Raw genomic sequence first — 17541 nt, forward strand, 5'->3', positions numbered from 1 at the left:
TGTTAAACATCTTTGGGTTTCTGAATTTTGTTTGCAGTGCCTATTGTGGTAAGGTCTCATGTGAATGGGACGAGTTCAAAAAGTTCTGTAAAAGAGATGCTCACCATGCACTACTTAATCCAACAATTGCACACCTTTTTTATTGATATACACACACATGGAAGAAAGTTAAACACGACCTCTATTTTCCTGGATCAGAGCAATAATAATCAGATCAGGGATATCCTGGATCAGAGAAAATTATTCAGAAACCACAAAGTTGATTGAAAAGAATAAAACCATATATTGGTAGAGTTTTGCACGTTTGACGAATGACTTTAGACAAATTCAGAAGTTTTAGTGAAATTTTAAAATTACAAAATGAGGATGTCTGTAATGGCAATGTTTTACATTAAAAACACCCAAAAAACCTTGAAGACCCCAAAAATCAGTACGTTTTTGGGGACTGCTGGCAATACATCATGTGACGTAGGGCTCACGACCAGTCAATAACAATGTCTAATGATGTCACAATGGAATGAATGTTTCAAATAATATGTGTGAGCACCATAAAAAGGAATGACCGCGATAACCTTCCTTCTCATCCCCTGAAGAAGCGTCTCTGTCATGAGTATCCAGTGTGTTCATCTTCGTTACGGCTTATTCCTCGCATTCTTCTTCTTCACAAGGCATATTTTGCAAAACTGTCTCTCACCTACGCACATGGTCAGTCATTCTGCCTCCCGTTCCTACAGCAGGACCTTTCTCCGTGCCTCCGAGGCCTCCGCTCCAACCTGACAGATCTCTCAATCCAGGCCACTACTGACAAACTGGACATCATCTGTTTAACAGAATCCTTCCGCCCACAGGCCAACCCTGAATCCTCAGTGGCTCTCCCTGGCTCGTGTCTCCTCTGATTTGAAGGGCCTGAACCTGGCTCTGGTGGAGAATTTGCACTTCACAACAACAACTCAATTTCTCACTGCCCGTGTACTGATCTTCCACCCCAAAACCCCAAAGATTACCTTTGACTGCAACTTCCCCTCCTCTCCCACCTCATGTTTGTCTGTGTGTTATGCTATCCTTTAAACAATGACAACTCCATCTACCCCCCCCCCCTCTCTCTCTCTCTCTCTCTCTCTCTGACAACAGGGTTCAACTTACAACCACCCGATACACATTCCCTGCCCCGATGACCGCGGTTGCTTAGGATTTCTACGCGTGCACGCCAAGCATTCTGGGGTGGATTACTTCATTTCAAAAGTCACGTATTGGCTGGGTGTTGGTACCTATCTCACCAGCAATGACACTTCAGCAAAGGACTTCTGTGACTTCATAGGCCCGAACTTCTTTGACTGTTCTGTGAACTTTCCAACCCATGTTTTCTCCCAAAGGCAAACCTCCCCATCTGGACATGGTGATGACAAACTTCTCTGCAAATATCTCTTGGTCTTCCTCTGCTCCAATTGGTTCATCTAGCCATATCTCAGAGAGCTACATCAACGCCAGCAAGTCTGGCATTTCACTCAAGCAGATTGGCAGGGACTGCAAGCAGCCATCTCTCTTCAAGACTGGTCTCCCATATCTACTGCCCCTGATATTAACTCACCCTGGGGATTCTTACACAGAACCTCTCTCTCTCTCTCTCTCTCTCTCTCTCTCTCTCTCTCTCTCTCTCTCTCTCTCTCTCTCTCTCTCTCTCTGTCTCTGTCTCTCTCTCTCTCTCTCTCTCTCTCTCTCTCTCTCTCTCTCTCTCTCTCTCTCTCTCTCTCTCTCTCTCTCTCTCTGTCTCTGTCTCTGTCTCTGTCTCTGTCTCTGTCTCTGTCTCTGTCTCTGTCTCTGTCTCTGTCTCTGTCTCTGTCTCTGTCTCTGTCTCTGTCTCGTCTTCAATTATCCTCCCCCTCTTCCCGCCAATGGTACACTGAATCCTGTGGTGAGGTCGTTGCTCTGAAACAACTTGTCTTCTCTTCCTGGAAAGCAAATCCAACCAAAAGCAATCTCAGATCATTCCAAAAAGTCTGCAACAAGTGTGTGTCTACTCTCAGGACAACAATATCTGTCCCACTTCAAGAATGAACTTTCAAACTTGTCTCCCTCCTCTGAAACCTGGTGGTGCCTTGTTAAGTCTGTCCCTGATGTATTCTCCCCTTTCCATCCCTTCCTTCTCTTCAAATGGAACCACAGCTGCTGATACTCGTGAAAAGGCCAAACACCTCAATTCTGTGTTTGCTTCCAAATCTTGTGTCCCCAGCCCCTTACTCTCTCTGTACCGATCCTTCCCAGTTATACCTAACTGCCCCTGGACTCTCTGGATTTTGCACCTAAGAAGGTGGAGAAGGTTCTCTTGAGAAGGTCGAGAAGGTGCACCTGAGAAGATGGAGAAAAGGCTGCAGCCTCTTCCCTCCTCGACTCTGACTCTGGAACTGGACCGGACGCCGTCAGCTCACTTGTCCTAAAACCCATCTGCCACTCTTGCACATCCTCTCTCTGCCTTTTCACTCAGATATCATTTGCACTCGGTCATCTTCTATTTGCTTGGAAATCCACCAACATCACTGCATCACATAAAAAAGATTCAAAAACTGATCCCCTCAACTAAAGACCCATCAGCTTACTTCCAATCATCAGTAAGGTCATGGAATTCATCATTGCAGTTGATATGAAATCATTTATTTTGTCCAACAACCTCATCTCAGATCACCGATTCGGATTCAGACCAAGTCACTCCACCTTGGACATGCTGCTCCTACTCTCCCAGCAATGGATGGAGTTCTTCAATATCAGACATGAATATCAGATCAGTGCCGTCTCTCTGGACGTGTGTTGTGCGGCTTTTGATACAGTCTGGCATCCCGTCTTACTCTCCAAACTTTATTCTTATGGCATCCAAGGCCAACTCCACACATGGCTTCCTGACTTCATCTACTCTCGTAGCCAACGTGTGGCACTCAACGGAATCCTTTCATCTCCTCTCCCCGTCAAGACTGGAGTGCCCCAAGGCAGTGTAGTGGGTCCAGTCCTATTCCTGATCTTCATCAATGATCTCATTGAGTCAGTGGAAAATCCTCTTTATCTATTTGCTGATGACTGCACCCTCTGCTGTGACGCCCGCCGTCCTTAGGTCGGCAAGCTGCAGCATCTTCCCTCTCTTCAGACCTTGAAAAAAAACAAATCACAAACTGGTCAAACACTTGGAATAATGTGTTTCAATCCCGACAAATCTCACGCTCTCACTGTCTCTCTCGAAAAGGACAGTCTGACAAACCCTCCGATCTACTTTCTTAGCAATCCTCTTGCGGAGTTCAGTCAATAAAACTCCTGGGTCTCACTATCAGCCATGATCTTTATTGGGCAAATCACATTTTAAAGTTGGCCTCCAAAGCCATCCGCCGACCGGGCATCCTCCGTCATATATAGTCCTTCCTTGGCACACCTGAACTCCTATCCACCGCCAAGACTTTCATCTGCAGCTTGATGGAGTGCTGCTCTTCCCTTTGGGCTGGAACCCCTGCATCACACCTTGCTCACCCTGACGGCATGGAAACCAAGGCCTTCAAGATTATTAGAAATTCTCGCATTTAAGCCGGGTCTATGGGCCTATCCCTTTCCCATCACAGACGGGTTGGTAGTCTCTCTGTCTTCTACCGCCTCCTTTCTGGTCTCGCACCTGCACCCTCTGCTCTCCTCATGCTTTTCTCCCCACTACCTCCTCCCCTTCAGCTTTCTGCAGGACACACATGGTCCACCATCAACCCCCTTCTGTCTAAAGTGCCAAAACCCAGGATCACTGCTCACCTCCACTCATTTGGTCATCTCCCCCCCCCCACCTGTGGAATGAACTGGCACATCGTCTTCAATCTCAATCTCCCCATCGAGGTCTTCAAGGCAGCTGTGCACCACCACCATCTCAGATCGTCCCCAATCCAAAACCATGATATTTTCTTCCCTCGTCATCCCCATCCCAAATTCCTCTTCCTTCCAATTTATGAGTTTTTCCTACTCGGAGTTTTCTTCTGCGTCCAACTTGTCCGTCCCGTGCATGCATGTGTTTTTCGTCCTGTTTTTGTCTGTTACCTCCTGATCCGTTCAGCGTACTCGCTCTTCCACAAGCCCAGACTTTGTACACACACAAAAAAAATCAGGGCTCTTTGCTGGGCCAGGGCACATCATGATCACATTGTTCAACAAACAACAAACAGTTGGTAACTCCATGAGAATGGTGGGGTCTTGCATCGTCACCCATTAATACAGGTGTTGTGAGAAAGGAGAAACGGGTGGCTGTGAAAATATGAAACGAGAACCCGGTCCACATGGTCCCTGCGGTACTTCTCGCACGTCGGGTCACCCTGCACAGCGACACGGTCAAACTAACAATCATGCAATTGGCAGGCTCATGTCATTCCTCATGAAATCACAACTACACAGCTGTTCTCTGGAAATAAATGAAACAACGACAAGTTTACAGTTAGAGTAGTTTTTAGATCCTCATGGAGGATCTCCAAGTCTTACTCACGTTGTTGTTCTTGTGGACTTTTTGTTTCACAGCCTCCAGTTTTCATCGAAACTTCCTCAAACTTGGCGTATATATGTAAAAATTCCCTGCGCAGACAGTAATCATCTCCGATTTTGAAAATTCCTCCTAGAAAAAAAGTTATGACGTCAAAATATCTCCGCTAATAGAAATCGCCTAAAATTATCTCTGAAACGAGGCAAGCTTTTTGAATTCTGTTTGCGGGAATCGAACAGGGCATTAGCACAGATAAATTTATCGCAAACCTGATGCATCACAATGACGTCATATTCGTTTTTATGACGTCATCATTAAGAGGACGAGGATCTTAGCTCATTTGAGCTTGTTAGATCCTCGTTGAGGATCTCCAAGTCTTACTCATGTTGTTGTTCTTCATCTTCTTCTTGTGGACTTTTTTGTTTCACAACCGACAGTTTTCATCGAAACTTCCTGAAACTTGGCATCTATATGTAAAAATACCCTGTGCAGACAGTAACCATCTCCGATTTTGAAAATTCCTCCGAGAAAAAAAAGTTATGACGTCAAAATATCTCTGCTAATGGAAATCGCCTAAAAATTATCTCCAAAAATAGGTAAGCTTTTTGAATTCTGTTTGTGGGAATCGACACAGAGCAGCAGCAGAGATGAATTACCGCACAAATGATACTTCACTATGACGTCATATCAATTTTTATGACGTCGTTCTTATTTTTTGACATTTTTTGTTTCACAACCCAGAGTTTTCATCGGATCTTCGTGAAACTTGCCATGTATATGCAGAAAGCCCACGTGCAGGCAGTAACCATCTCCGATTTTGGAAATTCTTCCGAGAAAAAAAAATTTGACGTAATAATATCGCCGCTAATGGAAATCGCCTATACCATTATCTCCGAAACTAGGCAAGCTGTTTGAATTTTGTTTGCGGGAATCAAGCCGGGCATTAGCACAGATAATTTATCGCAAACCTGATACATCAAAATGACGTCATATTCGTTTATGACGTCATCATCAAGAGGACGAGGATCTTAGCTCATTTGAGCTTGTTTTAAGTAAATATGGCAAAAGTGATAAAATATGAGGCGGAAGAGATGTGTTGGCGTTGCCGAGCAACCAGTTCTCGTGTAAACCGTGTCGTTTTGGGTTACGTGATCCACCATGAGCAGACAGAGGCTGCACCGGCCGACTTATTATAATATTTTTGGATGTTTTAGTTTGCAGAAAATTTTCCACTGTTTTGCTTGTTTGTTTGTTTTTCCCTGAGATATTGGTTCGATTTGCATCTGAATGCACAATTTCAGCTTTCGCACCGACAAAGTGCTAAACATTTACATCGGTGAGTCTGTCAATGAGTGATTGGTTGGAAAGAATATATACTTTGTCGTAGAAGAACCCGCTCCCTATAGGAGCCGACAGGAGGGGGGGGGGTCATGTTATTATTTTTTATGATCGTTAATATCATGTGAGAGTATTCACTCAACGGGCGATGTTATTCCGAGCGTGAACAGGTTCTTCTGACGCATTCTTTTATTTGGGCAGTGTATAAGCAGCAGACTGCTGTCTCGATCGCTCCCGAAAATAAAATTTAACCCTGGTTCAGTATATTAATTGGAAACATGCGTACTGCTTATGTTCATGTATAACACACTGTGGTTATATCCTATGGGATATTTACAATCGCACCTGCCGTCACGACAAAGGAAGAAAATGCCAAGATGGGCGTTTTTTCTTTTTTTTCTTCAAAACTCAATGGAATCAAACGAAACTTAAACATGCACAACTTCGGGGTGCTCTCATTAACCACGGAAAGATTCATCTTACGAGGTGCAATCCTGTTGGAGAAGGCCACAGCGAGCAGGAGGTTAGTCGGCCCATCAAGCCTGTGCCGAATCTGCACACCGGAAATCGTAAATTAACCCAATTTGATTTCGTACCTGACGACAAAAAGCGCAGACAAACAAACAAACAAACGAACTGCGGACGTTTCGGACAAGAAAGGGAACTCGAAGCAGCTTTTTTTTTCCCCATTACCGGTCACTGTGTAAAAAGCATCTTCACTCTTTCATTCCTCTTTTTTCCCGCCTTTGGAATAAACTTCCTCACTCTATTCTTTCCCATTCTTCCCTCCAGGCTTTCAAAACAGCTGTTCACCACCACCTCTTATCTTCCCCCATCCAAATCCTCGATCTTTTCTACCCCCGATAATCCACCCAAGCCCACTTCCTTCAATTCTCCTGCTTTCCTTCCTGAAAGTCCCTGTAATGTCCATCTTCTCCTCGCCATGTTCCCCGTCCCATCCCCATCCCTCTCCCTTCCACAGTTCACCTGTGTCTGTTCCCCAATGTTTTGTCCCTTCCACTCCCACCCCTCTTGTCTCATGCCTCCTTGCTGTGAGTTGTGTGTTAGCTCTCATACGAGCCTCGACCAAGGTATACAAAAAAAAAAAAAAAAAAAAAAAGCGACATGTAATGGAACGCGTCGTGTTTCGTACGTCACCGCCGTGACGTCACAAACGACTGCTCGCGATCCACCGCGTCACAATGCAGGTGAGTTTGTTGGAACAAAAAGCACGACGAGGAGAACATTGAGCTGAACGTACCTGGGCACAAACTTCAGGTTGGAACTACACGTTACGAGTAAATGTCTGCCGCTCATGATGTCGTTGATTTATATGAGCCTCAACATAAATAACCTCATGTCCGTGACCCATGATCAATTTTCATTGTGTTTGTTCGTTCAGACGGCGACATGTCAGATCGTGACGTCCTCAAGAGGAGGGGTTACATCGTGCAAGGGATTGTGGGTGAGGGCGCCTTTGGGAAGGTCAAGCGTGCCTTCTCGTCGACCCTCAATCAAACGGTGGCGGTGAAGGTCGTGAACCGCAGGCAAGTCTGTCGGCTGTCACCGCGTGAACGGGTCTTCCTCCATCTTATGCATTCCTTCGGGTACACAGGCCGGGTCGAGGCTCATGGAAGACACGCAGGGCACTGACTGGGGACCGGTGGACGCAACAAGGGGGTGGAAGAACGAGACGACGTGCGACGATGACGCTCGCGCCTTTTATCTCTCTTTTGGCGCCTTTTTATTCGTATTTGTAATCATTCGTCCCCCCCACAACCTCTCGGTAACACAGGTGACGGGACTGACCGAGGCCGCTCCCATAGGTGACCATTAAGTGAAGGTGTGACACACACACACACACACACACACACACACACACACACACACACACACACACACACACACACACACACACACACACACACACACACACACACACACACACACGAAGTGGGATAGAGGTGGTTCTCAGGTAAGGAATGAACAAATACCGACAGCACCTTCATCTTTTGGCAAGACCCTCTCACAGGCATCACAATCACTACACAGGTATACAATCACAGATACACACCTGAACTACCTACCATTCCTGCCGTGATCCATGTTCCCCTGTATCCCCAATGCTTCCAGATACCCATCCAACTAAACTGTAAACTTTTCCACTATTTTTGCTGCCATTACCTGTCTATTGAAACCAATCCATGCATCAACTACTCTCTGAGTGAAAGACCCCCTACATTCCCAACTCTCCTCGTCTTTACTTGCAGGCTGTGTCCCCCGGTCCCTATCACTGTCCATTTTGCTGAATAACTCTTCTGCACTTATTCCTTCCATACCGTTCATTATCTTAAACATCTCCATTAGATCCCCTCATAACCACCTCCTCCGTAAGGAATAGTCACGTCACCTTCAGCCGCTCCTCGTAGCTTCATGTATCTCGGCCCGAAATGAGTCTGGTCGCTACACCGAACCCTCTCTATCTCCAGGTACGTGGTGACCAAAACGGTACAAAATATTTTCTTGATGTCCACATATCCTCCTCCTTTTGTTCATCAATGTCCTTCTTTTACTTCTTCCTGTTCACCGTGTCAACGCATTGATGTCCCGCTGTCCCGGTCCTTCACAGGTGCAGCATCTAATGATGACCTTGTCGTGTTTGCTTCACAGGAAGGCTCCGCAAGTTTTCCTTCAGAAATTCTTTCCTCGGGAACTTCATATCCTGTCAATGCTTCGACACCCAAATATTATTCACACGTATGAAGTATTTGAGAACATGCAGGAGAAGGTTTACATTGTCATGGAGCTCGCACCGCACGATTTACTGGACTTCATCAAGAAAAGACAACACCTGTCCGACGAAGTGGCAAAACGAATATTTAAGCAAATGTGTCTCGCTCTAAACTACTGCCACGACCTGAACATCGCGCACCGGGATCTGAAGTGTGAAAACGTCCTTCTCGACAAGGACTTCAACGTGAAGTTGTGCGACTTTGGATTCTCCAGGCAATGTGATACCGACGCAGTTGGAAACATCAAATACAGCAAAACGTTCTGTGGATCGAAAGAGTACGCCGCGCCGGAGGTAACGCAGGTGAGCATTTTCCACGCAGGTGTACTCGCTCGAGGGTGGCGTGAAGTTACTTCCAGCGGTGCCACTTGAAAACGACGGCGTTTTACATTGGGATTAAGTACGCCGATGACGATGCAACACCTTGCGAGGTGAATCGACAGGAGCGAAACGACTTCATTCGATGGGGATGAGCAATGGTCGTCGTTTTTCAGGAGAAAACCAAAAAAAAAAGGATTCAGTAAGTAGGAGGAGGGGTTCAAGCAATGCTGCGTGGGTCAAGTACAGGGTGTCCCAAAAGTCACCGAGGGATTTAGAAACTAAATAACATTTCTGATTTTTAAAAAAATAATTTATGATTATTTTTATACCAAAAGAAAAGTTACAAAATGGAGATAAATTTTCTTTATATATGAAAAATAATGCAGCTGAGATGTCCTCCATTTTCGGCTTCGCAGACACGGGCTCTTTCGACAGCATTTTCCACAACAGCGGACAATAACTGGCTGCAGCCCTCGAATTTCTGCACAGATGTTGTCCTTGAGCTGCTGAATTGTGTGGGGCTTATTGATGTATACAAGCTCCTTCAGGTAACCCCAAAGAAAATAATCAGGAGAACGTGACGGCCAAGAAATTTCTGAATTTCGTGAAATTATTCGGTGTCCATGCTCTTTGGGTGAGGATAATTATAATCGATCGATGAAATTTAAAATAAAATTCCACGATTTTGGTTCTTTGTTCAGTTGTGAATTTTTCCATGGGGAATTTCCAAATGTTAATGTAAATTCTGAAAAGAAAAGAAAAAACAAATTATTTAAAAAACAGAAATGTTATTTAATTTCTAAATCCCGAGGTGACTTTTGGGACAAAGCAGGTTTGACATATTGGTGTTGCCATATGAACCCCTGGTTCTGGTTGATGATGTGAAGACCCCGAGTTCAAATTCCATAAACCAGGAGCAAAGAATCCATCCTTATCCGGTCGGGATAATTCTCCTCCTGAGAAGTATACACACTCACCTCGAAGCTGTCTAGCCTCGGTTTGAATCTCGGCCAAAACAATCAAAACGGTCATCCTGGTGTTTCATCAATGTGTGTGCCATCTCCTCGGAATTGACGTTAACCTGGATGTCCCATCTGCCGACATTAGCTGGTGGACGCTGTGAGACCTTTCGTGTCCTTCCGCAAAGAGTAGGTGAGCTATTGTCAGTACCCTGAACATATTCCAACAATTTCCTGCCCTAACCGAGAGAGGGCATTGCATCACAGCGGCACAGCCACGCCCTCAGTCAATGAGGCTACCCCGCAGCCTTGTGCTGCGTACAAAAGAAGACGAAGATTTCGTATTCGACAGTAAAGTACGCCGATGTCCACGAAATTCTTTATCGAGCATGTCATGATTTATGGACAAGACGGGTTATTTAAACTTTCGTGAATCATCAATAGTAATGATGCTTGAAACTGCAGGAAAAAAATTAACCTGCGAGTGCAACAAAGCAATGATGGGCCAAATGGCCTCATTTCCTTGCTCGAGGTCCTATAGGATCGTGCGACGACTACTTACATGCATTGGATCATTTGTATATTACCGGTACTTTCCATTTTGCATTCGGAATATAAATGTTTTCAAGCGATTGGTTTGATTCCCAACAGATAATTAATCAATCAGGGAGTGTGAAGGTGAAAGCCAAGCCTCTCCCCTCTCGCCTGTAGACGGGGACTCCCGACATATGACGTTCAATCAGCCAAAATGCTGTTATTTCTTGTTTTAACTTAAACTTGATGAAGATTTAAAAGTTTTTGTTGTGATGTTGACCTATGTGTGAAAATAATGTGACATAGCAATTTTTGGGGCGATTGGCTCAGAGATATGTAATTGTATTTTTTTTATTTTTTTTAAAGGAAAGGACACACACACATTATATATACTGCAGTTATATATTACCAGTGGCCACTAATCTATCACAACTATTGATACATTCTTGAATTGTGCACACGACCTTCCACCATAACCCTCAAATAAATCTCGTACCAATGACACGTTACTCAACTTTGTTTTAACTTCTCTAAGTCTAAACCTTCTGTTCACCTCCATGACTTTATCCCTTCTTTATCCTGTGAAATCGTCTTCAAGGTGGCAGCTCATAACAATCTCACATATAGTTCAGCAAATGAGCGACCCACGATGCACCTGTCACCTGCTTCAGCTGAAGAATCCGATGGTTCGACGGATGTCGAGGTTGATGTAGCTCAGCGACAGCACACCGCCTCGGAGACGTCTCGTTTGGGTTCGATTCCGAAACGGACTATAAATTGGCAGATTGATGTTTCGCAAGCAGGACGTTGGATCACAAAGCGCACCATATTTTGGAGGGGATGTTAAGCCTGGTGGACTTATAAGGTCCCAAGGTGTACACTGCATACCTTACAAAATGGAGACCATTGCGTATCATCACCCCAGCCAAATGCCTGCCCTAAAACTTGGCCAGTCAGGAGATGGACATTGCCAGGTGTGTTTACCTATATAAAGGCCAACGTTGGAGCCACAACGATCTTCAAGGTCAAGGCAGAACGGATCGGGATCCGAAGTTAGGCCGAGTGGCCAAACTGGTTGGAACAAAAGCTGTGCCAATCGCTCATGCTCGATGAGCTACTGGACCCAAATTAATGTAACAAGGTTCAAGTCCATGTTTGAGGACATCTTCAATTGAAACATGTACTTTTAACGATTCAACAAAAACAGGAGGAAATTTTGATCCTTCTTCCATCCTGGAAGCTCCATGAACTCCCTTCCTCTCCTTCGCTTACTCTTCTCTCCTCCAAACTTTTTGGCCACCCTCCTTGCATCCAACCCCTTCTGTTCATATTTTCATATGTTCATACAAATAAGATTTTTGACATCATCGGTCACGTGGTCTGGTGGCCATATTGGATAGAAAATAAAAACATTTAAATAAATAATAAAAAAAAATCTTCAGAACTGCCAAACAAATCGATGCAAAACTTCATACATATGATCGGACTCACCATACGGAATATAGTTAGAATTTTTTTCTTCATGTTCACCTTCGTTGACGCAATTTAGCCTTAATGTGCACAAAAGTGGTCATTAAATATCCTCATAATCAATAAAGCTAAGGATTATGACAATGTATGTGACATAATACGGGTATGTGGGCCATAATAGTCGTATGTTCAGTTAACGATGGAATTTTTGGTCCGAATGAGCGCACAAGGTGAGAGTTATGTGCCCTACCGAGTTCTAGTTAAACACGCAACGTATGGATTGTTGCTCGTCTGATTGCGGCGTGTTGGACTTTCAAACAAAGCAATTCCATGTAGACAACTGCCACGCATTTTTGAGTCACTGCAACCAAAAATGATTTTCTTAAGTCTATGTTCATTATGCATTCGAGATGTATTGATGAGTACCGTGCTTGATGTAATTAATACCTAACGTTTTATCGTTCATCCTCCAGGGCATTCCATATGACCCGAAAATGTCTGATGCATGGAGCATGGGAGTAGTCCTCTTCATCATGGTCTGTGGCTTCATGCCCTACAATGGTTCAAAACCCAAAACTATGCTTCGTCTGCAGAAGGTTTGTAATTATTACAGAGGACGTAGTCATCCAATATTGAGAGTTGTACAAATTTATACTCCATCATCCTGGTGGGTTGGTAGGATAGGCCAGACGAACTGAGCGGTCTATTCAAGGTTCAAATCTCGGGCTCAGCTATAAACTGTCATCCTGGTGCCTCGCCGGCAGGACGAGGCAACAATGTGTGTGCCGTTCCTCGGATGGACGTTAAACCGGGCTTCCTATCTGCCAGCATTAGTTGATAGGCCTTTAATGCTACCATGGTATCTTTCACGAAGAGTTGGCGAGCTATCGCCGGTCACCCTGAACAAATAATAAATTCCTGCCTGAACAACTTGCTGCTGGTGGGAGAAAGAGTTCCAGGGAATCCACTTTGTCTTGAGATTGCAATGGCGTGGAAGGCATTTTCGACCGCCTCAAGAGACGCAACTGGGGAAGCAGGAGCACCAGCCCAGAGTGGGGAGCAATACTCCATGGAGAGCCATTTGGAAACCTGGGACATCATGCTCAGCTTGGTGGAACTCAGGAATGCCTGAGCTCTATGGAGAATACCCAAACAGTGACTAGCCTTTGGTATCAGTTTGGTGATAAGATCCTGCCCCGAAAGTTATACATTATACTCCAGGGACTGCAACTCTTCCAGTGACTATCCAAGCAAGTGGATTGTATAGTTTAACAGCCGATCCGTCATGGTGAGATAATGAAAGAGGCTGAGAGCATGTGACTTGCTGGTGTCAAATGTCATGTTCCAAGTACTTAACCAGTGGTACGACCTTCGGACACTTAATGTTGTGGATCTGCTGTTTGGAGAGGTTTTGGTATGAAAGGGTGGAAAACTCTATAATGTTTAGAATGATTAAGGTAACCGTCTGAGTAAAAGACAGTGATGGATAAGGTTGCACGACCTAAATGAATGGACTTTGGACACAACTCAATAGGAGGGTTCTGAGAATAGGGTCCTGTGACAGTTTGGTCCAACATAAGGTCTGAAGGTTGATTTTACATAATTTGAGGGTGCATGTTCCTGCCAGAACAGGGTGGAGGAGGGCGGAGGAGCTCCTTGTGGGCCAATGGCCATCCATAGCTAGTGCCCAACTGTGTCTGCGGACATCCTCCTGCATTTGGGTTACTACTTTTATTTAGGTTTGTAGAAGGATTTGCACTCCGGCCAGCGTAAAACCCTTCGTTCCGCAAAACACAAAATGCAAAGAAAATGGCAGAGTTAAGCTGTTCAGGGGGTTGAGGCATAAAACTATGTGTGCTGATGGCTGATAAGGAGGCCTATATGTGAGGAATCTATGAGGGGGTAGAGCATCAGCTGTGGTCAAGTGATGCTCATACTGCTTCCAGGGGAATTCGCGCATTGCGTTCCTCCAAGCCCACCCCTCGGTGCACTGCAGTTAGAGCAAACGGTGGTGGGCTCTTGACAGATGAGTCTGAAGTGAAGGCCTGCTGGGCCTGTACCAGGCTGATCCACCAGCTGTCAAGTTGGACGTCAGGGGTGTTACAATCCATATTGCTGAGCCTCCAATCAACTGTGATCCACCTTCGTTTGTGGAAACACAGGCTGTTGTGAACCGCTTGAAATGGGGTAAAGCTCCAGGGATCTGTGGCATCCATGCTGAACTTCTCAAGGCTGGTGGAAATGCTGTACTCGTGTCGTTGCATGCAGTTTTGTGCTCTGCCTGGAACACAGGTATCATCCCAACGTAATGGAAGAGGGGCCATGTTGTCCCTCTCTGGAAAACGAAGGGTGATCGTCAGGACCGCAACAACTACCGAGGGGTGATGCTGCTCTCAGTGCCGGGCAAGGTCTTTGCTTAGATAATTCTTGAGAGGGTTCGCCACCATCTGCTTGAGCACCAGCGTCCAGAGCAGTCAGGCTTTACACCAAAGAGGTCAACGATTGACCATATCCTTGCCCTTCGGGTCCTCACCGAATGCAGACCAGAGTTTTGGCAAGGGCTGCTTGCAGCCAATGTTGATCTCTGTAAAGCGTTTGATTCAGTGAATTGGGATGCCCTCTGGAGGATTCTTGGTCTTCGTGGGGTGCCACCAAAACTGATCAAACTGATGTCTGAACTCTACTCTGGTACTGAGAGTGCTGTGAGATGTGGTGGTTCCATCTCCGACTTATTTCCAGTTGTTGTTGGAGTTCATCAGGGGTGTGTACTGGCCCCCACACTTTTCAGCACTTGTATGGACTGGAATCTGGGGAGGAGGTTGGAGAGATCAAGCTGGATGCATCCTTTGGGAATGTCATGATCTCTGACCTTGATTTCGCAGATGATGCAGTCATCTTTGCGGAGACTTTAGATATCCTTTTGGGGGCCCTCGAGGTGCTGAATGAGGAGTCAGGGTTGCTGGAATTATGGGTTTCCTGGGTCAAAACTGAGATCCAGGCTTTCAATGATATATTGATGCTGTCCTGTCTGTACCTGTTTGTGGTGAGGATGTTGAGGTCACAGAGAGATTCACTTATCTTGGCAGTGATATTCATGTCCCTGCTGGCTGTGAGGCAGGAGTCAATAGACATCTGGGTCGGGCCTGGGGAGTCATGGATTCACTGAATGATGGGGTGTGGCGCTGCCGGTACCTGTGCGGAAGGATGAAAGTCCAAGTCTTCAGGTCCTTCGTGCTTCCAGTCTTGCTCTACGGATGTGAGACTGCAACTCTGACCAGGGATCTGAGATGGAGACTTAATTCCTTTGGTACCAGGTCTCTTCGGAGAATCCTTGGCTATTGCTGGTCGGATTTTGTGTCCAACGAGTGGTTGCTGAGAGAGACTCAAATGAGATTTGTTACCTGCATAGTCCCTGAGCGTCAGTTGCGGCTGTATGGACATGTGGCTCGTTTTCCTGACGCTGATCCTGCTCACCAGATTCTCTCAGTGAGGGGACCTCGTGAGTGGAGGAGGCCAATGGGCTGACCACGTGCCTCGTGGTTGCAGCAGCTTGATCGGCATCTCAAGGAGATGGGGATGGGCCAGGCATCTGCCTGGGGGATGGCCAGACAGAGGCCCCTGGAGTACCAACGGAAAGTGGACGCAGCAACACGCTGCTCTGGCGCATGATCCCATACCTGACCTGACATGAGGGTGCTGAATTAAATGAGCTGGGGTGAACCTCACAAAAATGTTGGCTAACTCAGCGAGACGTCAAAATTAATATGGCCGCCACACGACTTCTGATAAATAAAAATGTCACATCTTTGCTTCTACACATCAGATTTTCACGATCTTTTTGTCTAAAATACATGTTGTTGAGGTCAAAGATTTCATTTAATAACATTGCAAGTTGCTATTTGTATTCAGTTAGTTATGAAAATACATAAAAGGGCATCTCACAGGGCAGGAAAAAGGTTCCAAGATGAAGGCTGGCTGGCTGAGAATTCTGCGGAATGAAACGATGTTGCTCACTACCACAATGAACGTGAAGTCAGTGAACAGGGTAAGAATGGCTCTACATGCCTTGGCACAGCTGAATATCTCATCTCAGACTCACAGTGAGAATACCCCTCATCATCTGAAGATTGACGAGAAAGCTGCCCAGGACCGAGATAGTTCCCTCACAGAGTTCGAGTGCGATCCGGAGATCCATTTGATCCGGAGAAGCCACGACTGAGATCTCTGGAATCTGGAGTTATTGCTTCTGATGAACTTGTTCGTGAGTTCTTCAGTGATCGCCTGTTTTCAGTGAATACACCCTTTGATGCTACAATCCACAGAAGTTCAAGGTGTAGTTTCAGCAATCCTGGAGGGATGCAATTCCAACCAAAGGGACAATGACAGATTCCATGGAAAACCAAGCGATGGCATCAGTAATCTGGCTGGCACAGATGGCTGAAGAGAGAGTTACTCTTGCACAGTTGATGGAATACCATGTGACAGACGAGTGCCTGCCGGTACTCAACATTAACAGCACCATGAAGAAAGTCCAGAAATCAAAATTAGTCGAGGGCTAACTCAGCTAGACGTCCAGCCCATCGATCCAGTTCCTGATAGGTACATTGCATTAGTCCATATGGGGTTCCTGTGGCGATAGGCTTCTCCATCTGCGGAAGACCGCGACAAACCAGACGGGACAACCTTCACATGGAGTGTTTATGCGAATAAATTGTTCTCTATTATTCTTGTGAGGCATCAACACACAATCCAAATTGTGTTTGTGAATGACCCCATGACGTAGAAATCACAAAGCTTGTGAGCATGAGCAACGTGGAACAAACCCATCATCTAGGGATGGGTCCAGAAACGTGTATATGAGGACATCAGATAAGGTTCCAGCCTCCAAGGGTTTTCATAACCTGTTCTGCACTATAGCAAGTAAACAAAGACTGCAGAAATTTCTCAAAGATGAATTCAACAAGCTCACAAAGGAACATCCAAGTTTTGGCTTTGTTTATTCAATCAGACAAAATTGTTAGGACCTTTCCACTGGAGAAAGAATTGAAGATTTTGAATGCGAGCACATTGAGGCAGATTCAATCATCTTGTTCATCTATTCCCAGATAAGGAAAGCAGGAATCGTGGATGCAGTTGTGATTGATGCTGAGGACGCTGATGTGGTTGTACTTTCTTTTTATGTTGCACACAAAACAGAGGGCATCCTTGTTATATGCCTGGTGTTGGCTCAATGGTCCGGCTGTTGGGCTTGGGATCCTCGGATCCTGAGTTCAAATCCCACTTGGCTGTTGAATTAATACCAGGTGGGGTTGACTGCCTGTCATTCTTCCGAGGTCGGCAAAATGAGTGCCAGCTTGCTGGTATCCTGTGTCAGAGTGGCGACCCGTCCAGGATTGTGCCCAGGAGCCAAGGAAACTGCTTAGGCAGCACCAACGCTCTGTGTAGTGTGTGGTCCCAATGGATGGATCCTTGCTGTCTGTTTTTGCGAATGACAGCTTGGTTGCAGGTCGCTGTCATTTCTTGGAAGCGTGGCTGTGCCGCTGATGCTGTGCCCCTCCACCAGCACACTGATACTCATTTTGCCAATCTCAGAAGGATGCCAGGCTGAGTCAACCCCACCTGCGATTAATTCAGCAGCCAAC

The 17541-nt window shown here is 45.7% G+C and overlaps 1 protein-coding gene across 3 annotated transcripts in view; it reads left to right on the top strand.

Moving 5' to 3' along the window:
* The first annotated feature begins 6180 nt into the window (after positions 1 to 6180).
* Positions 6181 to 17541, top strand: part of LOC147034468 (testis-specific serine/threonine-protein kinase 1-like) — a 14280-nt gene continuing 2919 nt past the window's right edge. Inside the window, exons 1-4 of one of the 3 annotated variants that reach the window (XM_085883741.1) lie at positions 6414 to 7032; positions 7227 to 7375; positions 8499 to 8918; positions 12373 to 12495. In XM_085883741.1, the coding sequence (XP_085739867.1) occupies positions 6768 to 7032; positions 7227 to 7375; positions 8499 to 8918; positions 12373 to 12495 (957 nt within the window). In that variant the 5' untranslated portion in view covers positions 6414 to 6767. Of the gene's footprint in view, positions 6348 to 6413; positions 7103 to 7226; positions 7376 to 8494; positions 8919 to 12372; positions 12496 to 17541 lie in introns of those variants that run through there. The other 2 variants (XM_085883759.1, XM_085883750.1) reach the window with 2 other exon arrangements.

This window comes from Eptatretus burgeri, chromosome 1 (assembly GCF_056783735.1).
Source record: "Eptatretus burgeri isolate ZD-2024b chromosome 1, Ebu_testis_v1, whole genome shotgun sequence".
In the NCBI taxonomy this organism is placed as follows: domain Eukaryota; kingdom Metazoa; phylum Chordata; class Myxini; order Myxiniformes; family Myxinidae; genus Eptatretus; species Eptatretus burgeri.